We start from the raw sequence: 24,481 nt of genomic DNA on the forward strand, positions 1-24,481 counted from the left end.
TTTTCAAAGGCTGTAGACATTGTAATTCAAAAACTGCTTGACCGCCCACCTGGAATTTTGTATATATTTTCTTTAGACATTCCTTGAGGTAACGCTGTCGAGATATTTTTTGTTTTATGCTTATATTTTGTTTAACAATAATAAATATAATTTTAAATATTTTTTACCCTTACTGCAAAAAAAATTCGTTGTTTTTACTTTCGAGTGATACAGTCGAACCCGCTTATTAGAATAGCCCTCGTCATAATAGTACAACACACTTTGTACATGTACATACTGTATGTACATGTACATAGTTACGTTATGTACATATTACATAATTATATTATAATTATGTATATGGTTTTATTTATTTTTAGGTCAATAATACAGTACCTTGTGTAACTATTACTTATTTTATTAAAACACCAAACTACATTATCTGTGCATGCATACCGACACAAATAAGTACGAAATGTATGCAATATGTAGATATAGGTATATATATATTCTTATTAACATACATACAACAGACTTACTTTTTTTCTGGAAAAATAATCGGTAATCTGAGACTATTTGTTTTGTTACATAAGATATTAGTAACTTGTTGCTCTAAAAAATAATAAATAAAAAATTGACATTGGTTTTACCCTCCAGAAAATTACTTACATATTATAAAGCGGTTATTTATGACTTCCAACTGTTTCTAAAAATCTAAACGGACAACGACCGACGTGGGTGGTGGGTGAGCGATAAGAATATTTACACAATTGAAAAAGTAGGTACCTATGTCTGTCTACCCAACAGAAAGAGTAATAAAAACGCGTGATCAAGGGATCAGGCACGTGCTTCTTGAAAAATAACAGTCGAAGAGTCGGATTAGGTAGGTACTTACTTCGCAGAAGTTGTATCGGTCAGTTATCAGCGTTGTATACAAGGGCGTGCATTAAGGTATTTCGAAAAAAAAAATTGTGATTTGTATTGTGTTACTGTGTTAATTGTATTTATATGTTTAAGACTTATATTGTGTAGTATCATACAGTTTTGTGTTTTGTAAAGAAATTAGGTAAAGAAAGTATATTAATACTGATATTAGTCAAAGAAGTATTGTGGACAGAATCACGCAGTATAAATATTAGGCGAGTCAATGTAGATCGAAAACTTGCGTTGTTTCGGAAAAAATCAAAGAAGCTTATATTTTTCTAAAACCGTTTTTGTTGATTTACAAATATGTTATACCTCCTTTTTGCATAGGAGGAGTAATTCAAATTTACCGCCGTAATGCTTTTTTGTAATTGGTCCAACCACAGGCAAGTTTTAAATTACGGAAACCCAACATCATTTTATTATAATTATGATAACAATTTAATTTTTCAAAAATTACATTTTTGAGACGTCGTCGTGTCATTTGATTTAAATATTTGAGTTTTTTTTAATGAAGCATCGTTTATTATGGTGTTTGAAAAGAAAGTTGAGCAAATTTGAGAGTTTTAAAGCTAAAATTCGATTATTAACATATTGATATATAATTTTTAAACAGAATTCATGTAAGTTCCACTTTCCGCCCACACTGTACTTATAACATATTTTTTTTTCTTTGTATTATACCTTTAAGATAGCTTTATTGCTCTTCTTTCATTTCCAATTTGCAAAATTTGATTTGATCAATTAGATAAAAATTATATTAAATTAACTCAATCGTGCGCTGCGCCGAACGATGCCATACAGTTTACCAATGTTTGTGAGAAGGGTGACTTGAGCGGTATACACAGTGTTTAGGTTGGAATAAATTCATTTTCTCGAGAATGGTCGATTTTGGAGAGAAATACCGAAACAGGTCAAGTTTTATTTTTAAACTATGATTTACTGGTGTATATATCATAATAGTGAAGTCATCCATCTGGGCGTGATGACGTAATCGATAATTTTTTTTAACTGAGAGTAGGGGTCGTGTGATAGCTCATGAAAGGTTATTTAATTCTCTATTCACTAATATTAATATTAAAATAAATATTTATACTGGCTGTCAATTTTTTTAATTGAATTAATTTGGACAAAAGAATTTATTTATTTCAAATATGTTACTGCTGTAGAAAACAGAAAAAACATGGTTATTTGACAAATAAACATTGCCTTAGTGCAAACTGCTAAGAGGCAGGTGAGTGGCAGCTTTGACATCGAATTTAATGAAAAGCAATATTTATTTATCAAATAAACATTTTTTTCTGTTTTCAGACAGCAGTAAAATGTATTTTGAATTAAATAAATTACATAGATTCTTCTTTTTGTCTCAATTAATTTAATTTTTTTTTTACATTTTGGTATCAATAATTTGTTAACGTTTATACTACTGGATAGAGAATTAAATAACCTTTCAAATGAGGTATCACACGATCCCTACTCTCATTTAAAAAAATCAGCGATTACGTCATCATGCCCAGACGGATGACGTCACTATTATGACACATATGCCAAAAAATCGTAATTTAAAAATCAAAATTTACCTGTTTCGGTATTTCTCGTACTTCGGTACTTCTACGCCAAATGTTAGAAATTGTTTATAATTAACACTATATAATACTTCCCGTACAGTAAAGCTTGGGTTATTTACATTTTAGCGGTATCTCAATCTTTTATAACGCTCCCAATTCATCCTTTTGAATTGTACGTTTTTTCTTCTTTAATGTACATAACATATTTTTATAAATTAATCGTTTATTTCAATTTTTGTCTGTAGAAAAACTTTTTATTTTTTTTTCTGGTACGCCAATGGTTTAAAAATCACAAAGTGATGGTATAATAGGCTTTGTTCCAACAGGCAGCCGAACCGGCAGAAACTCTCAGCGAAAAGTCGACCAGCACGAGTAAAGAGGATAACACTGATGACTGTATTATTGTTCTCTCACTGACCAACTGTTTGCCACGAATTCTGTCTGTTTGACTGAAGTTTTACTGCTTGTAGGCACAGACCTATATATTTCATGAGTTCACATGGTATTCACGTGATTACTCCGTCTTTTGGGAAGACAAGGTATACTTTATGATCGGTAAATGTTTGGCGGAAGGTAGAATTGGTAATACCCATAATAAAGTAAGTAATAAAATATATTATCGACAGGTCCTATAAACCAGAAAACATAAAAATTTGTGGGAAATTGTATGTAAAAAGTTTTTGGTAACTTACAATTATTAGATAAAGCGGTATTCTTTTACTAAAACGTATTCCTATAAGCAGTTAAATTTATTAAGGAGTAAATGGAGATGTTCCGGGATCTCAAAATTCTATTCCTTAAACCGGGATATTCCTATAAGCGGTACTCTAATAAGCGGGTTCGACTGTATCAAAAAGTAAAAAGTCGATAAAACTAAAAAAACTCGACAGCGTTACCTCGAAAAACTCATAAGCTAATAAAATATTTTTGAATTTTTTGTTTACCATGAGCTAATGATGAGTTCTGATGTCCACCGCAAAATTCATTATACTCTGGGCTAATTAGCAAAATACAAGGAAAAGTTATTTACCAGCAATTTTGTTGCTGGAATCGAATCTTATGATTGTATATACATATTAATAATATAGGTATGCCAAGTCCGCAGATAGTGTGCTACTTTTTTTATAAACAAAATGGCGCCCGAAAATCGTGTTTTTTCAATTTTTGCTCTACAACTTCAAAGATTTTAACTTTACACCAAAAACACCCAAATAAAAATTCACCGTAATTAAATTCTGCATAGACACGTATTTTTCCCGATTTACTTCGACGAAAATTTTTCGCGGAAAATGCGGGTTTTTCCAACAAAATCTTTAATTTTCAACTAAAATTTTAGATAAGTAATTGTTTATTAATAATTAAATAACTTGGTGTAATATAAAAGCTCTTTCCGTATAGATTATAATACCAGAAGCCAATGGAAATTGAATAAACAGTTTGGCAACAATTGAATTGGTATTTAAAAATTTACGGTCGCTATAATAACCACAATAATTAAAGTACATATGAATAGCTATGATTTTTGTATAAAAAGACCCTGTACCTATCTAATGTACTTCACAGAATTGAAATTTGACTATTAAGGCGGTATCAGGAATATTTTAAAATTATAAACAATTTTTTGGCTAATAAACAAATAGAATATCTCGGGAAATACTAAATTAAATTAAATCATGAAAACGGTATTGGAAAAAAAGCGGTAGGACGCTTCTTTTAAAAGAAAAAACGTTTAATTGTGATGAGTGGTTCCTGAGATACAACCGGTCAAAGTTGACCGGCGTTTACAGCAAATATATAAACAATAGGATCATAATTTTTGAACCATCACATTTTAATTTTTGTCCCCTTTCTCCACAACAATTTCCATATCTTTAAAATACCGATAACATAGGTATATAATTATAATAAAAACTATCGACATTACGAGTGAAAATTGCCAAAAACAGCTAAATTCCAATCAAAAATTAGGTTGGAGAAAATGTAATCTCAAAGTTCAGAATCGGTATACGTTAAAAAAATGCATTTTCTCGGCTTCCCATGGAGCAATTTTCTTCATTATTTTTTTGTTCCCAAGTAACTCGAGTACAGTTATCTAACTAACGCATTATGTCAAAGCTGCTTTTGTTTGGTTATAATAAATTAATTTATTTAGTATAACAACAATTTTTAATTTGTTTAAATAAATTTAAATAATTATGCAGCTTTCAAATGAGAATATTTGTGTTTTTAACGTTAAAATGTACACTTGTAGTAAGTTTATCTAAAAAAAAACAACTGGAAAAAATATGTAGTTTTTTTCTTATATGTAAATAAATTAATCTGCATATTTGCATACCTATATTATTAATATATACAATCATAAGATTCGATTCCAGCAACCAAATTGATGGTAGATAGCTTTTCCCAAAAATGGCCTGTTCTCTGATAATCTGCCCAGACTATTATATTTTGAGGTGTCTTCAAAAATTTGCCACCGTTGGCTTATTTTTCAATATTTTTCTTTGAATTTTTTCTCGAATAATCTATTGTACTGAATATGCCTATTTAATTTAAAAATCAAATAATTCTACCATACTTTAAAAAAAATGTGCTTGAAATATTGATTTCAACCCCTACGGGCCCCTTTAACACGTTGACGGACAGAACGTCTATAGACATCTAATTTCCATTGATGTAATGTGACACAACGTCTATAGACGTTGCATTTTTCCCTATTCTACTTTGCAAAATACATATAGTGTCACAACACTCGCTTATACATTTGACTCACTGTTATACAGGATTATCATCATCCAAAATAAGAGCAAGACATATTCGTTTAATTTTTAAATGTCCTTCACGTTTGTTTTGTAATAATTGGGGTGACACCGATTACGTAACACAAGTGCACCAGTTTTCAATAACGCTTCGTCAGCGGTTCAATATTATTCTTAAATTCACGGTCGAGCTGAAGTCAGCAGTAAAAACATCAACTCTTTCCGAGTTTATTTATACATACAGTCAAAGCATCGTGATTCATTCTATTTCATTAGGTTATCAATTATCATTCGTGATTCAGATACATTCAGTGCCGGATTTACCACTAGGCCGACTAGGCCGCGGCCTAGGGCCGCAAGCAAAAGGGGGCCGCAGCGTTTTGTAAAAAAAAAAACTTTTTTGATAAAAAAACTTTTACTAATTGAATTGAAATCAGTAAAAAAAATTTCAAATAAGAGAATGGCTATTCTACTAAATCCGTGGTACCTACGATATTTTACAGCGTTTTGTCAAGAGTAGCAAAACATTGCAAAAACTGCTACAGACTTGAATGTGACTTGCAACATACAAATCTCTAAAGGAGTACGCATTGAGTCTGAGAGACAACTTTGATTCCTATGAAAGAAGAGGAAAAGAGTTGTCTTTTTAAACAACTTATCGTCAATTTCCAATGAAGAAATCAGGGTAAAAGTTTCTATATTGACTAAAAGTATCGAATCGACATAGATGGTGACCTTGGAGAAGAGTGTGTACAGTTCGATCAAAGGCTTTGTTGAAGGTATATTTGATGAAGAAAGAGAACCTCATGACAACAAGATTGCCAAGCCTCCGAGAAATACACTTTTGGAGTATCTGAAAATCATTCATGAAAATCAGTTAACAATATTACTTCCGAATATGGACACGGCTTTGCGCATTCTACTATGCATGATGACATCTAATGAATCTGTAGAAAGATCATTCAGCGTGTTGAAAAGAATCAAAAACTACTTGAGGAACTCAACTTCTGACGAAGATTCTAGATTGTCTAGTTTGGCTAGTTTTGTTTCAAATGCTGAGCTTTTTCAAGCCTTAGACTTTAAAAATTTGATTAAAGATTTTGCAGCCAAAAAAGCTAGAAAAGTGAGTGTTTAGAGTTTACATATGATATTTATTATGAGTATGGAGTGAAGTAAGTGTTAAATTTTAATCACTAATCCATATTTATCCAAATTAAGAACATGACATTGCCGTTTTTTAATATAAGAGAATAATGAATAATGAATTGAACGATCTAGAAGTTTATTTGCTGTATTCTTAAATATTTTGATTTTTCAGTACCGTAACCTGTTACTAGTAGGTACAGTTCATATTATTTTGCTTGTTCTTTTACTTATGTCTTTTCATCTCGGCTGTTTTAGTCTTTTGTTGTCATCTGTACTTTTCCCTCCGCATGAAACAAATGGTATTTAATTTTAACAATAAACTACAGTACTAATTTATAATATAATAATTTTAGCAATATTAATAATTTTACAAATAACTGCTGTTTGCTTACAAACAAATATCATTTTAAATTATATATTTTCTATCTTCTTCTTAAGGTGCTTTCTCCATTACTGAAGGTTGGCTATAACTACAGCAAATTGCTCTCTATCTTGGGAGGTTCTTAGTATCGAATGTGTGTCCATGCCTGTCCAGTCTCTCACGTTCTTAGCCAGGAGCATTTTCTTCTTCCTGAACCTCTTCTTCCTTCCACTTTCCCTTCCATTATGAGTCGTAAAAAGTTGTATCTTTCTCCTCTGTAAATTATGTCCTAGATAACTCGTTTTTCTGTTTTTACAATATTTAGGACTTCTCTCTCAGTTTCCATTCTTCTCTGTACCTCGTTGTTGGTCACGTGATCTGTCCAAAAGATCTTCAGCATCCTTCGAAAAACGAACATCTCAAAGGCTTCTATAAATATAGAATTCTTTCTATAAATTTTCTTTTTCGAAATTTCTATAAATGTAGAAATTGTTGTTAGAGCTGTTTTGGGGTTTTAGCCAAAGGACATCGCACACATCTTATGGAAAATATAATGTCACTCAATTTCAATAAAATTTATACGAATAGATTCGATTTAAATTAACGGTCAAATCTTATCATTGCGCCAACTCTTAATTATGATTAGTTACGGCGCAAATTCCAATTAAAGTTTATCGAAATCACATTTTTGGAGTCAGTAAAAGTGTCAATTACAATTACTATTGCTCTGGGTGCTATTCAAAAGAGCTTAAACCCCGCTGGGTCTAAGCCGATTAGTGAAACTAATCCGCTGATTTATGGAGTACCGACAATTTGGGTATTTTAAAATATTTTTTCTCTCTCTAACTTATGTACGTACCCATTTGATTTCAGATTTATTTATATCAATTTCTGCTCTTATTATTGAAAATATAGAGTTGGCGCAATGATAAGATTTGACCGTTAATTTAAAACGCATCTATTCGTATAAATTTTATTGAATTTGAGTGACATTATATTTTCCATAAGATGTGTGCGATGTCCTTTGCAAACCAAGATTATTTAATAATTAGTGAATACATTTCAACCTATTTATGTACGTATTCAAATAGAACATTAGAGACATGTCTATTCATTTATGTTATACTTTGTATTACTAATTTTAAAAAGTAAAATTAAAATAAACGTTTTAATTATTATTATTATATTATAATAATCGTGAAGTTATCGGGGGCCGCTTGGGGTAATTTGGCCTAGGGCCGCAAGTACCCTAAATCCGGCACTGGATACATTATTAGACAGCTAGACTTCGAACGCACCAACTAGTTACTGTGGCATTTAGAGTTGGTAAATAAATAAGTATTCAGTAAAAGTGTTTACTTCACCAACTCCTATCATAGGGGGTAACTACCCCGACTAACCTAGGATGGTCCTGAGGACCATCAGTACCATCATACTGTCCGTCAACGTGTTAAGGATAGCTATGACACGATTTTGATAGGCAACTCAAGCTATAAATATTTGTCTATGTATGAAATTTAATAAAAACAATGTTTCATCCGGCAAGCAGATGGGTACAAATCGACCTATATTCGGATCTTAGACTAATACTAAAGCCCATTTTTTAGCTAAATATTAATATACCTTAAATAACCTTTGTTGTCCTCATTTTCCGCTAAAGTTTTTATGGAAGCCAGCAACAAATCGTCATATCCGAGGAACTCATCCAACAGAAGTCTACTAAAAGCGTCTCCGAAACATTGGTCTTTGGCAGGGTCTAAAGTGACAATTTCTACGGGTATTTTTAACCTTGCTCGCGTAGCTGGACTAAGCCTCAAAAATCCGTATTCTAAAGAAAACTCTACGATGTATTCATGTTCTTGATAACCTAAAAACAACGTACATTATTAATATATTATTAGTTATTTTATTACAAACATTTAATTTCATATTTATTTTTTATTTAGCGTATGTCTTAAGTATATCACAGAATATATTTAGATTTATGCATTATACAATGCATCACAAACAGATGTCCAATTTTTTTGTATATTCGATTGGCCCTTCGGTTGCCATTACAAAGTCTATAGCGTCGCCTGTGTATGCTCTGCGTGGGCAGTCCTGAACAATGTGACTGATCGTCTGTCTTGCAGCGCCGCAGTCACAAGAAGGCGAGGGGAGTTTACCCCATCTGTGGAGGGAGTCGGCGCATCTTCCACAGTTTGTTCGAATTCGATTAAGGGCTGCCCAAATCTTACGGGGACGTTCAAATTCGCCAGGTTTCCCTATGATGTCCGGTAGACTATGGTAATGCGGATCTGTCCTACTTTCCCAATCTTCTCTCCATCGGGTATTTAAGTCAAAGTTGGATTGCTGCAGCACTTGAGCAGATTGTAGAGGGGGTAACCTGGATCGGAGACGGTTTCCAAGAATATCGGGGATGTCGTTGTGGACTAGAAGCTGGCGACTGTCCATTATTTTGTTATATTCTTTAACCAATGCATGTTCGCGGCGTAGGTTGGGTGGTGCTATATTACTAAGGGTAGGTAGCCACATTGTAGGGGTGGGCTTAATTGTGCCTGTTATCATACGCATAGTACGGTTTAGTTGGGTGTCGACCAGGTGGGTATGCCTGCTATTTAGCCACACTGGAGCACAGTATTCTGCCACCGGATATATCAGGCCAAGAGCAGAGGATCTTAATGTTGATGCTGTGGACCCCCATGTAGTGCCGCAGAGTTTCTGTATTATATTGTTGCGTGTTTTCAATTTTGCTGCTGTTTTCGTAAGGTGTTCTCTGAATGTGAGCGTTCTGTCTAGAGTAACCCCAAGGTATTTCGGGTATTTATTGTGTTTTAACAGCTTGTTATTAAAATACACTCGCAATTCTCTGTTTGCCAACTTGTTGTTTAGATGAAAAGCTGATACTTCAGTTTTTGTAGTACTTGGCTGTAGTCTCCATTTCTTAAGGTATTCGCATATAAGTCATTCGTGAGAGTGATTTCTGTAGTTTCTAAAGATTGGTGGCTTGTTGCAAGGGTCCAGTCGTCAGCATATCCAAACTTCCGAGATTCGGTTTCAGGCATGTCAGCAATATAGAGGCTGAAAAGTAAAGGGGCAAGGACAGAACCCTGTGGAAGACCATTGTTAAGTTTCATCTGTCTACTCGTCTCCTTTCCCATTATAACCTGGAAGGCTCTGTTGGTCAGCATGTTGTCAATGAGGTTAATTATCTTTCTGCAGGGGATAATGCGGGCCAGTTTATATATTAATCCCTGTCTCCAAACAGTATCATATGCTGCTGTTAGATCTATAAATACTGTTGCTGTCTTTTGTTTCTTTTGAAAACTAGCTTCTATAAAAGTTGTTAATGACAGCACTTGGTCCGTACAGCTTCGATGAGGGCGGAAGCCAGCTTGTTCAATGGGGACATTTTCATAGCTTGCCAACTATCTGGTGAGGGATTTTATTAAATTTTGCTATGATGCTAAATCTTGTTTTTTTGATACACTGCATTTTTACAATCTACTCCATATACAAAGTAATAAGTTAATAGTCTGTAAGTCAATTCAGGTGAGTTAGGTACCGTCCAGTGACGGTTTTCTATTATTGCGGTAGGTCGTCTGGACATACTTTCTTCAGTCTTCTTTGAGCAAGTGGTTGAGTGAATAAATTATTTATCAATTCGTTGTTGTAGTCCGTGGTGCAATTTTTGTATTTTATTGAATGATTCTTTACTATGTCCTCATTAGTGGGATGTCCAGATCATTGTGAATTGTCTGGTCGGAGCTTTTCTTGTCATACGGATAGACCAGTAAGGATCTGTTTTTAGGTGGATGTGAGAGCTGGCATTCAGATTTTTGCGGATAAAGTTAGGTGATAACTTCGTTAATAATAATTGAATTATGGTCCTTCTCAAATATGCCCGGAACATTAATAAAAAAAATAAAATATTTAAAAATTTCAAAAAATTTCGTTTTTTTTTTCTACTTTTTTGCTTATAACTTAAAAACTATTCATTTTAGAACAAAGTCGTATAGGAATAAAACAAAGATAATTACATTTTATATCAGATGCGATTGGTTAAAACTGTCTTTATTTATCACCCTTGCTTCAAAATAGCAATAAATATAAAATAAGGGGGCAAAACAAGCCTGTCCTTATTCAATGATTTTCCATCGCTTAGGTCACACTTGGAACCTTCCTAATTCGCTTAGAAAATTTTTGTAATGTGCTAAAACCGTACACCAAATTTCATTAAAATTGACTTACTAGATTTTGCATAATAATTTTGCAATCTAAACTTTTTTTAAAAAATTAAAATTTTTTCAAATCTTGCACAACAAAAACTAGAACATACAAAGATTTGTCAATTTTTTTACATATAAAGAAGTACTCCACCTATCTAATGCACTTTACAGAATTGAAATCGGATTATTAAAGCAGCCTCAGCAATGTTTTAAAGTTATAAACAATTTTTTGGCTTATAAACAAATTAGTGCTGTGTTCAGGAGGGGGTGCTACGGGCTCCTTTATTTAGATGGACTTACCCAAGTTTTGGGTAACAGTAACAGTTATAAAGTGAGTAACAGTTATAAAATGAGTAACAGTTATAAACAAAGAACTTGAGGAATTACATTACATCGATTTTTCGCAAAATAAAACAATTTTTTGTATTTCTTGGGTAATTCTAAGCAAAAAATGTTCTTACAAGTTTTTTCGTAGGATGCATAGTTTTCGAGATAAACGCAGTGGAACTTTCAAAAAATCGAGAAATTGCAATTTTTGAACGCGAATAACGTTTGATTAAAAAATAAAATAGCAATTCTGCTGACAGCATCTGAAAGCTTAAGTCAAATTATACCGGTTTAAATTATTTGCATTGCTAAAAATTAATTTTTTTATTATTAAACAAAGCTATTTGTTTATAAGCCAAAAAATTGTTTATAAATTTAAAACATTGCTGAGGCCTCTTAAATAATCCGATTTTAATTCTGTAAAGTGTATTAGATAGGTAGAGCCCCTCTTTATAAGTAAAAAAATTAGCCAACTTCTAAACGGTCTACTTTTTGTTCAGAAAGATTTTAAAAAATTTGAACTTTTTTAAAAACATTTAGATTGCAAATTTATTATGCAAAATTTATTAGGTCGATTTTAATGAAATTTGGTACACGATTTAAATATATTACAGAGAATTTTCTAAGCGAATTACTAAGGTTCTAAGTGCCACCAAAGTGGTTAAAAAATATTGAATAACAACAGACTTATTTTGCCCCCTTATTTTGTATTTATTGCTATATTGCAGAAAAGGTAATACCTTAAGACATTTTTTACCAGTCGTATATAATACAAAATTCAATTATCTTTATTTTATTTCTCTACGACTTTGTTCCAAAACGAATCGTTTTAAAGTTATAAGCAAAGAAAGCAGAAAAAATCGACGTTTTTCGAAATTTTTAAATATTTTAATTTTTTTAATAATGTTCCGGGCATATTTGAGAAGGAGCATAAGTCAATTATTACTACTGAAGGTGTCACCTAACTTTATCTGCAAAAATCCGAATGCCACCTCTCACATCCAAAAATAGACGTTTTTTCGCAGATTCTTACTGGTCTAGGAGTATTTTGGATTGGAATGTTTGGAGTATCTTCGTATTTGAAGGTTTACTGCAGCCCCATAGTTCCATTCCGTATGCCCAAACTGGTATGGGTACTGCTTTGTACACAAGCAGTTTATTTTCAAGAGATAACTGAGACCTTTTGTTAAATAGCCAGTTCATATTTTTTAGTTTGGGATCTAATTGTTTCCGTTTAATTAAAATGTGTGTTTTGCATATAAGTTTTTCATCCAGATACAATCCCAAGTCTTTGACAACTGGTTTAATGGGAATCGGGGTATTATTTATACAAACTTAAGGACATGCATATTTTATTGTTGCAAAAGTAATTTGTACTGATTTGCTGGCATTAACATTTATTTTCCATCGCTTAAGCCAGTATTGTAATTGGTCTAAGTGATTTTGTACTTTTTGTGATGCTACATTAGGGTCGATATCCACTGTGAAGATTCCCGTATCATCGGCAAATGAATGTATCATTTCTGGTTGGAACGTCGGCGTCGACTGTAAATATTAGATGCAGAAATAGGCCGAGAACGCTAACCTGAGGTACGCCAGATTGTATGATGTGGTGATTTTAGTAGTTGTCTTCAATTTTGACTTGGAAGTATCGGTCAGTAAGATACGATTTTAGAATAAAGTATAGTTGGTCTGTTAGGTGTAATTTCAGTTTATAGAGGAGACCTTAATGCCATACCCTATCAAATGCCTGTTGTATATCTAGAAACACTCCAGCGCAAAACTTTTTCACTTCAATGGTTATTTTAATTATATTTACTATTCTGTGGCATTGTTGGATGTATGAGTGTTCACGTCTAAATCTGAATTGGTGGTATAATTTCGTTTATGGGAATAACTTGCTAGATTTTATGTAATAGCAGCCGTTCTAATACTTTCGACATTATTGATAGTAGGCTTATAGGGCGATATGAATTTGATTGTGTTGCGGGCTTACCAGATTTCGGAATCATAGTAACTTGAGCAACATGTACAAAAATAATACAAATACAGTAAGAACCAATAACGAGGAATCCAGAGAATTTACTACAAGTCAAGGCGTCAAACAGGGATGCGTGCTGAGTCCACTGCTATTCTCAGTGGTACTGGATGAAGCGATAAAGAAAGCCAAGAGAAGAATGAGAAAACTAACATTAGGATACTGGCAAATGAAACAGACTCAACTATCGGAGCTACTATTTGCAGACGACATGGTATTGATAGCAGAAAACAGAGAAGACTTACAGAACAATCTTGAAATCCTAGAAGAAGAACTATCAAACATAAATATGAAAATTAATACAGAGAAAACAAAAACAATGATAATTTCAAATACGAGGAAGACACATGCAATAGAATTAGACGGGAAACAACTAGAGCAAGTGGAATATTTTAAATGCCTAGGAGTAATAATCGAATCAAATGGTAAACAAGACATGGAAATAAACGAGAGAATGGGACGAACAGGAAACTTATTTAGCACTATGAAAACAACATTTTTTGGGAAAAAAGAGATACCGGAAAAAGTAAAAGCGGCAGTCGTTAAATCAGTAGTTAGACCAACAATCATGTATAGCAGCGAGACGTGGACATTGACGGGGGGACAAAAATCCAGAGTCAATGCTATGGAAATGATGTTCCTGAGGAAAATAGCAAACAGAAAGAGGTCAGACAAAATACGAAACGAAACAATTAGACAAAACCTAAAACTAGAACCAATCAATGAAAAAATAGTAGAAGAACAACTTAGATGGTTCGGGCACGTGTGTAGAATGTCGAACGAGAGGCTAACAAAACGAGTGTTCGAAACGAGAGTGCAGGGGAAAAACAAAAGAGGGAGACCAAGAGTTATGTGGGTAGATGAAATCAGGAAAGAAATCGAGAAGAAGGGATTGACATTGGAAAGTGCAAGAAACCTAACGCAAGATCGGAAAGCATGGATACTACAATGCCAAACTCAACTCCACCAGCCTTACACCTAAAGGTAGAAAGGCTTAGGACTAAGTAAGTAAGTAAGTAACTTGAGCAAATCTCCATTGTATTGGAAAGTAGTGAAGGCGTAGTCTGCTGTTGTATATTACTGTTAATAACACCACTGCTTGCCTCGGTAGCTTCTGAATTAATTATCCTGTTATCAAATCATAGCCAGGAGGTTTCTGAGGATTTAGCATGTTTACTTGTTGTCGAACCTCTGTAGGAATAAATGGCAGAGGAAGAGGTAGTTGTCATGGAGTTTCGAGGTGTATTATATCGTCACCTTCATAGTCGTTATTTTCTGGTGCTGATAATAGAGTTGCAAGATGCTCTGCAAAACTTGTTTCTTTCTGCATTTGTGCGGTCACAGGTAATACCTATTTGTTTTTCTTAAAGGTGAATTTGTTATTGTCGGTCGTTTATTTTTTTTGTACGTTTCCATACAGAGTGGTCTTCGTGTGAGAGGTTCGAAATATAAAAGTGGAAGGAGCGTCTTTTTCCACATGTAGTGCTATTTAGTCTATGACTTATTCTGTTAATATACGTTTTATCGTGCTAAGATATGTTTAATCTTGAAGCAATATCATTACAATGAGAGAAAATAAAAAAATGTGAATGGCACGATAAAATATCACCAACTTGCTAAAGATATGTTGGAAACATATAATGGTATGAATATGCTATGGTATGAATATAATGGTGAAATATAATGGTGTCGTAATTACACATCATTTTCAGCTGTCATCAAAAGGACAGAGAAAACGTATCATCGCAGAATTCTTACTTGTATACCAAGAGAGAGGTTACTGCTCTTGAAGAATGCCCCAGCTGGTTGAGTTTTTTCTTGGTCTGCTTCTTTTCTTTTGCTTATTCTTTTAGCTCCTACTTTTTTCCCTAGTAACTTTTCAATCATCCTTCCTTACAAAGTGTTCAATCCTGTCCAATCATGTTGTTTTATTCCTATGTTGATTATTATACGTTTTGATCAGTTATTCTTCTTCTAATAACATCAGTTTTCTATCTGTCCACACGTTGTTTTAACTATAACATTTTTGTTAGGAATCTTAGCTCTATTACTTTTAATGTACTTTAATGGTTTTTTCTGTACTATCCATGATTTTGTAATAAATGGCTGTGCTATTTAAGAGAAAAGTTTTATTTATTGCATAGTATAATTTCGTTGTTTTGTTTCTCATGAAATTATTTTTCTATCGTCTGATATGAAGTTGTTGTTTTCACAGACTTTACAACATTCAACTGCACAAAACCTTGAATTATCCATGTCTGTGCGTCCGTAAACACAACTCATCCGTTATTAGAACAGATAGAATGACAAATGACGTGTCGAATGAGACCTTACAACCCAAAAATAGTATTAAAAGTGACGAAAGGCATGTATTTCCGGTTCCAGAGTTGCAACCGGAAATACTGTTTTTAAGTCGCCGAAATAGGACAGGCGATATATAATTCGACGTGCTTCAGCAAGACGAAAACAAATATAGAGTTATACAAATATAGGTGTTTATATTACTTCCGGTTAGAAAGTTGTAAACGGAAGCATCACATTATAAAGCAGAAATAGTACATATGATACAATATTCGACGCATATTGAAAAATCGAACTCGAATAGTTAGTTCCGGCTTTGATGTCATTTTCGGTTAAAAAGTTATGACCGGAAGTTTAGCAAAATGACTCAAAATTACTGAAAATCATATCAATCGGCACAAAGTTACAGGAGGAGTTCGAATATCGAGATATGAAGTTCAAATGCTTGTCTGTTTGACAAGAATTGTCTGTTTGGTATTCGTCTTGATGTTTATCTCTTTTTTAACAGATCATAGATGGACAAAGCGCAGGGCCGTCTTAACCCGGGGGTGCAAGGGGTGCGAGGCACCCAGGCGCCAAGTCCAAGGGGCGCAAGCCGAACACTTGCTAAGCTCAAACTTGCTCTTTTTGTCCTTAAAAAACTACAAATAACAAGAACATACAAGTGCACTTTCGGTATTTTTTAAAAAGGCTATTAATGCTACGATATACAAATGAAACCCATTTAGATTATTCCGATAATAATTTCAAAAAGGTGACACGTATAATACACTATTTTGAGTAATATTGAATGTCGTATGACGGTATAATCTTTTATAATAGGAAAATATAAATGCTGATTTTCAAAAACCTAATTTTCTTCATTACGTTTGCGACAAGAAAGACGTTCATTACGTTTTTACAAAGACACGAGAAAAGTTGTAGTCACTTTTAATTTCTGTAAAAGAATATGTACTTAGATCTAAAAAAGACTTACTAGAAAGTCATACAGTAGACTCTGCCAATTCAGCAGCAGTTGAACGCGAAAGAAAAAGGTAAACGGCGGATTTAGAAAGAATTATCGAAATAACATTTTTAGCACGACAAAATTTACCGTTAAGGGGAAAGGCGCAAAATGTCGCCTGCCTAAATGTTCAATGTATTTTAAATGTATGTATTCATTTTTTTCGAATCCTGAGAAAAGTGATATGTATTTTTAAAAAATCTAAAAAAGACCTACTAGAAAGTCATACAGTAGACTCTGCCAATTCAGCAGCAGTTTAACGCGGAAGAAAAAGGTAAACGGCGGATTTAGAAAGAATTATCGAAATAATAACATTTTTAGCACGACAAAATTTACCGTTAAGAGGAAAGGCGCAAAATGTCGCCTGTCTAAATGTTCAATGTGTTTTAAATGTATGTATTCATTTTTTCGAATCCTGAGAAAAGTGATAAGTATTTTTAAAAAATTTGAAACATTTGAAAAAATGAAAGATTACGATATTACCGAGGGTCAAAAGTCCCTTAGAATAAATAAAATGTTTCTTTTCAATGAAATATTTGCAATTAAAAATCACACTAAATTTTCTCTTTTATTTTCACCTCTATAACTTATTAAAATAAACATTATAGAAGTTTTGAGGGAATTTCTGCCCTCAGTATGCAATCTTTCATTCTGCGTTTAAATTTTTCAAAAATATTTATTAGTTTCTCAGGATTCGAAAAAAATTAATACATTTAAAACACATTGAACATTTTGACAGGGGACATGTTGCGCCTATGTCCTTAAGAGGAACCAGTCAAAGGTTGTGTGAATCGGATAACGGTAACTTTTTAAAATTAATAGAATGTATTTCCAATTTTGATACTACGCTATCAGAACACATTGCACGAATTCAAAGTGTTCAGGCCTCGTATTATATTAATACCTCGTATCACGAGAATATTATCTTGGACATAATATTCAAAATTAATTGATAAGTGTAATTGGTGAAAAAATTAAATGCACAATTATTGATCTTTTAAAACAATATAAATATTATTCTATTCTTTTTAGATTGCACACTTGATATTTCACACAAGGAACAACTTATGTACTATTGTTGTTAGGTTCGTTTATCTCAATTCGTCAACAAAGCTTGCGGAAGTTAGACAGCATTTTCTAGGTTTTTACCGGTTACTGATACTACCGGACAAGGATTAGCAAATTATTTGTTAGAATTTTTGAAATTATTGAATATTGATTTAGATGATTTACGAGGCCAAGGGTATAATAATTGGGCAAATATGAGAGAAAACATATTGGCCTTTATCGCTAGATTGCGCTAGAAACTAAATTTTCTGAAACTCTTCGTCCACGTCTCCGAAAAAGACATTTCAATAAGGCTGCAGATGAGCCTTTTAAGACCCAAAACAAAATTTTAAAGTTAAATTCTATTATTATGTATTGGACGTTGCCGTTACAAAATTAAATGAAAGATTTGAAATGTTGAGGGAAATAATTAAAATTTATCTTTCGTGGAAAATATATCGAGTTGGAGCAACTCTGAAGAAAACTTAAAAAACACAGTGTTTAAATTTACCAAAAAAAACTAGCGCATGGAAATATATCTAATATAGATGGCGAAGATCTATTCCATGAGTTAGAATTGTTACCAATATTTTTTAATAATATAGACACAACTCCACTCGATATTTTAAGTTATATAATATTATATTCTAATAATTTACTCTCCGTTTTCCCAAATCTTTCTATTTAACACTTCCAGTAACAATAGCTGCAGGATAAAGGTCTTTTTCTAAACTTAAATTGATCAAAAATTATCTGCGCTCAACAATGGACCAAGACAGATTAACAAACCTGGCTTTAATAAGTAGAGAAAAGCAAGTAAAAATAGATGTCACCGAAGCAATAAAAATTTTTGCCAACTTAAAAGCTAGAAAAGTTGACTTTGATATACTTTAAAAAGTATGGTAGGTATAGTGTTATAAGATTGATGTTTTTTAATACTAACACCAAGTTTTTTAATATAAAAATAAAGAAAGCAAACATAATTAGTTTTAATTTTAGCGTACCCATAACCTATATAATCTTCTGACAAAAAGGGGCGCAAAGACGAGTCTTGCACCCCGACGCCGTGTATGGTTAAGACGGCCCTGACAAAGCGGATACTGGAATGGAGACCAAGAGAGGATGCCTACCGAAGCTGAGGTCGTCCACCAATACGTTGGACTGATGATCTAAAATGTTGTCAAAAAATTGGACGTAAGAGGCACAAGATCGAAACAGATGGAAAATTATGAGGGAGATCTATGTCCAGCAGTGAACAAGCGAATATTGAATGATAATCTCCTTTTTACTTTATCTTTCGTGTTCGTTATTTTCTCTGTCTACATTGGAAGTAATTCATTCATGTTTTTTTAATCCGCTATTAAGATTATATCAACTTCGATGTTATGGTTTTCGAGTAAAGTTAGGAAAAACTCAAAAATAACATAATTAACTTATCTGTTATTGCACCTTTAACAACAAAAGTATGTTTCCGGATAATAAATAACAATTATGTTTAGATCTTTGGAATATTTTGACCGTTATATATAACTTAACAACATTCCAGATAATTTATTACAAAGAATAAAAGTTCCGTGTCCAATGTACCGGGTACCACTTATATATTCCCCCATTTTAACTGCCTATAACTTCTAAACGGATTAAGATAGAAATATGCGGTTTTCTATGAAATGTTTTATTTTAGTAAAAGTTTTGTCTGAATGGACTGAATTGTTTATATCGCTTTCAAATACGAAAAGAAAAATGGCGGATTTTTTAAAAAAACGTTGTTGACTTTTTTTTAATGGAACACCCAGTATATTTTTTTGTAAATTGAAAGAAAGGTCATTCACCTATCAAGCGATATAAAGTTTTTCAAAATCGGTTGTCAAATCACTGAGTAATTAATTTTTAAAATGAGCGGTGCAACGTGGATATCACATACCTAAATAACATAACTAAGCAAAATGATATTATGTTATTACATTGCATCTTTCATTTTAAAAATTATTTGCTCAGTCATTTGACAACCGATTTTAAAAAATTTAATATCGCTGGATAGGTAAATGACCGTTTTTTCAAGCTACAAAAAATATACTGGGTGTTTCAATAAAAAGTCAACAACGTTTTTTTTTTCCAAAAATCCGCCATTTTTTATTTAAAAGCTACATAAAATATGGTAATTTACCTAAAAACTTGAAAAAACGGTCATTTCCCTATCCAACGATATAAATTTTTTTAAAATCGGTGGTCAAATGACTGAGCAATTAATTTTTAAAATGAGAGATGCAATGTGGAAATCACATAACATAATATCAATTTGCTTAGTTATGTTATTTAGGTATGTGATATCCACGTTGCACCTCTCATTTTAAAAATTAATTACTCAGTGATTTGATAACCGATTTTGAAAAACTTTATATCGCTGGATAGGTGAATGACCTTTCTTTCAATTTACAAAAAAATATACTGGGTGTTCCATTAAAAAAAGTCAACAACGTTTTTTTCAAAAATCCGCCATTTTTCTTTTCGTATTTGAAAGCGATATAAAAAATTCAGTCCATTCAGACAAAACTTTTACTAAAATAAAACTTTTCAGCGAAAACCGCATATTTCTATCTTGAGCGGTTTAGAAGTTATAGGCAGTTAAAATGTGGGAAAATATAAGTGGACACCCGGTATAATACATAATAGTCCACATACAGTGTGTCAATTTTAAAACTTACAATGGCTATATCTCACGAACAAAAGCTGATATCGAAAAATGCTTGAAACCGTTTCTAGGATAGTAAGGGGGAACTAAAATGACATGAAAGAATAGTAAGGGGGAACTAAAATGACATGAAAGAGAACTCACCCCCATCAACCCCATAGGCCCCACCCATCACAACCAAAAAAGTTTAAATTGCAAACCCCTACTTGTGATACATCATTGAAAAGGCTATAAAAAATGCTATTCAATGGTATAAATATTAATTATACAGGGTGAAGCCATCATTGTGAAACTTTGACTTAAATGAAAAATTTAATAAGGTTTTGTTGAATTACAAATTTATTAAAAATGTCAATTAAGTGAATATTTAATGTGAATTCCGTTGTTTGGTAAACAATAATACAGCCTATTTTCAAATTCTGCACGAAATTTAGCAAATGTTCTAGTAATAGGGCGACATGCTTGAGTAATCCTTTCTCGCAATTCCCCAAGTGAAGCAAGTTGAGTTTTATAAACAACTGATTTAGGGTAACCCCATAGAAAAAAGTAATATACTATCCTAGTATAAAAAGTACTATCCAATGGTATAAATAATAATTATACAGGGTGTTAATATCAGCTGGCTTACTATGACTTTTGTATTTGTAATGCTATCTCCCAGACTATTATTATAAATGGCAAGTGTCCGCTCGTCCTTTTTTTTGTTAATTAAAACTTAATTTGCCATTTTTGCCTTAAATCAGTTGTTTATAAACCTTAACTTGCGTCACTTGGGAAATTACGAGAAATAATTACTCAAGCATGTCGCCCTATTACTAGAAAAACATTTATCAAACTTCGTGCAGAATTTGAAAATAGACTGTATTATTGTTTACAAAACAACGGAAGCCACTTTGAACATTTACTTAATTGACATTTTTATCAAATTTGTAGTTCAACAAAACCTCATTAAATTTTTCATTTAAGCCAAAGTTTCACAATTATTGCTTCAGCCTGTATAATTATTATTTATACGATGGGATAGCATTTTTTATAGCCTTTTCAATGATGTATCACAAGTAGGGGTTTGCAATTTAAACTTTTTTGGTTGTGGTGGGTCGGGCCTAGGGGGTTGATGGGGGTGAGTTCTCTTTCATGTCATTTTAGTTCCCCCTTACTATCCTAGAAACGGTTTCAAGCATTTTTCGTTTTCAGCTTTTGTTCGTGAGATATAGCCATTGTAAGTTTTAAAATTGACACACTGTATAATGATTACGAAAGTCTTGAAAATGGTTTTAACTGCCTCGCCTCGTTTGAGCGAGTCTATCACTTTTCGAAAATTTGCAGAGTGCAAGTCGGACGTGTTTCCGCACGCACATTACCTAAATTTGTAGCTCAAGCGCGGTTATATTTTGTTATTACAAAACTCTTAATTTTCAATTGCAAGTACTGTACTTATAATTATAATTAATTACAAAATATTGTCGATCATTATTACGAAATAGTGTTCAACAAATTTACAGCCGCGTTTCTTTAGTCCGACAATGTAAATATGTTAATTATGGCAGGTTATGTTTCGCGATTACAAAAGTCAAATTTTAATTTTTTTAACTTTCAAATACATATAACTTACAATATCTGGGACACGTAATGAGGGGACAGTGATATGAAACGCTAATGTTGTTCTGGAAGCTATTTCCTTGTGGCATTTTTATGATTAACTATTTATATGGGAAATAAGCCACAATTAAATTGAAAAAAAAAATATTATTTTTATTATTATAAAATTAGAATTATTATAGAGTTATACAGGGTGTTTCATTGGGAAAGTAACATACGTTAACTGTAGAGAGAGGACACTTGGGCGGTGTCAAAAATACCATACTTAATGGGTCTTACTCCATTAATAACAAAGATACTGGGTGTTTTATCTATTTTGCCATTTTCTTAATTGGTTCATAACTTTTTAACCACACTGTATATTTATTGTATATTTGGCATGCAAATATCATTTATGGCGTACAATAAATTAATTTATTTACAATTGTAAAAAATCCAGGTCCGGATTAAAAAATATTGGAAAAATGTTCCGACCCCAAAACAACACCCTGTACATTAAATTTTTTTAAAATGGATTTTTCAGTTGAAAAGAGGATAAAAAACTAAATTTAGTGGTATACTTTGAATTTTCGGCAAAATGATTTTTCTGGTGAAATTTTGAATTTGAATTCTGAAATTAAGTGAAATGCGAGAGCTCTAAGTAGAAAAAAATTGAAATACAGCTTACAACTTGTCAACCACACTGTATATTGATTTTATTTTTAACACGCGAATATTCTTTTAGGTGACCAGTCAATTAATTTATTTACAATTATAAAAAATCCAGGTCCGGATTAAAAAATATTGTGTAAATGTTCCGACCCAAAAAAACACCTTGTATATTAAATTTTTTTAAAATGGATTTTGCGTTTGAAAAGAGGATGAAAAACAAAATTAGTGGTATACTTTGAATTTTCGGCAAAATGATTTTTCTGATAAAATTTTGAATTTGAATTCTGAAATTATGTGAATTGCGAAGCTCAAAGTAAAATAAATTAAAATATGACTTAATTTTAATTACATAATACCATTATTTAATCTAAATTGGTAAAATATTAACATTTGCACACATAACAATAATTTTTGATGACCCCCTCTGTGGCTCAGTGGTAAGAGCGCCTACCTTTGGATCGAAAGGTCCGAATGGTCGTGGGTTCGAATCTCACCAGGGCCAGAAATTTTTCGTTTATTATAAATTAATAAATGAAAATAGTTTCTGTCCTTGTGAGATCGGTACTCACCGGAGGGACCGCAGACGTTCGGATACAATTAGCGTCTCTTTGCAAAGACAATGACGTTGCGTTTGCAAAGTAACAAGACACTTACTCAACACACACACTACACGTGACACTAGGTATCTAACTACAAAAATTTACCGTACCTACGTATAAAAAAAATAATTTTTGATGTTGGTAATTTTGAATAAGTAGTTTAGTTTTGAATAGTTATTATGCTGCAAATGTTCGCTGTTTTGTTATAATTTTTAGCTATTTTGTTGATTAAAGTGATGTATTCTTTATTGACCCTTTATTATTTATTCATTATTTAAAGATGCATATTCTCCAAAAACTATTTTTCACACATAATAAAAAACACTAAAATATGAACATTTTACCAATTTAGATTAAATAATGGTATTAATTAAAATTAAGTCGCATTTTAATTTTTTCTACTTAGAGCTCTCGCAATTGACATAATTTCAGAATTCAAATTCAAAATTTTACCAGAAAAATCATTTTGCCGAAAATTCAAAGTATATCACTAATTTTGTTTTTCATCCTCATTTCAAATGCAAACTACATTTAAAAAAAATTTAATATATGTTTTTTGGGTCGGAACATTTACACAATATTTTTTAATCCGGACCTGGATATTTTATAATTGTAAATAAAAATTATTGATTGGACACCTAAAAGAATATTCAGGTGTTAAATATAAAATCCATATACAGTGTGTTTGACAAGTTGTAAGTTGTATTTCAATTTTTTTCTACTTAGAGCTCTCGCAATTCACTTAATTTCAGAATTTAAATTCAAAATTTCACCAGAAAAATCATTTTGCCGAAAATTCAAAGTACACCACTGAATTTAGTTTTTTATCCTGTTTTCAACTGAAAAATCCATTTTAAAAAAATTTAATGTACAGGGTGTTGTTTTGGGGTCGGAACGTTTTTCCAATATTTTTTAATCCGGACCTGGATTTTTTACAATTGTAAATAAATTAATTTATTGTACACCTTAAATGATATTTGTGTGCCAAATATAAAATACATATACAGTGTGGTTAAAAAGTTATGAACCAATTAAGAAAATGGTAAAATAGATAAAACACCCAGTATCTTTGTTATTAATGGAGTAAGACCCATTAAGTATGGTATTTTTGAGACCGCCTAAGTGTCCTCTTTCTACAGTTAACGTATGTTACTTTCCCAATGAAACACCCTGTATATAATATTATTATAGAGTTAGTACATATTTTATATTTTAGTATTATTTATTGTATATCTATGTATTATTAATATTATTTATAATT

At 32.2% G+C, this 24,481-nt stretch overlaps 1 protein-coding gene across 2 annotated transcripts in view; it reads right to left on the minus strand.

Annotated features, from left to right (window-relative positions):
- LOC114332134 (membralin) overlaps positions 1-24,481 on the minus strand; it is an 893,172-nt gene that overhangs the window by 793,516 nt on the left and 75,175 nt on the right. For both annotated transcript variants that reach the window (XM_050643070.1, XM_050643069.1), the window contains exon 4: positions 8,358-8,601. In XM_050643070.1, coding sequence (XP_050499027.1) covers positions 8,358-8,601 — 244 coding nt within the window. The remainder of the gene's footprint in view (positions 1-8,357; positions 8,602-24,481) is intronic.

The sequence above is a fragment of the Diabrotica virgifera genome, chromosome 2 (assembly GCF_917563875.1).
Source record: "Diabrotica virgifera virgifera chromosome 2, PGI_DIABVI_V3a".
Lineage (NCBI taxonomy): Eukaryota > Metazoa > Arthropoda > Insecta > Coleoptera > Chrysomelidae > Diabrotica > Diabrotica virgifera.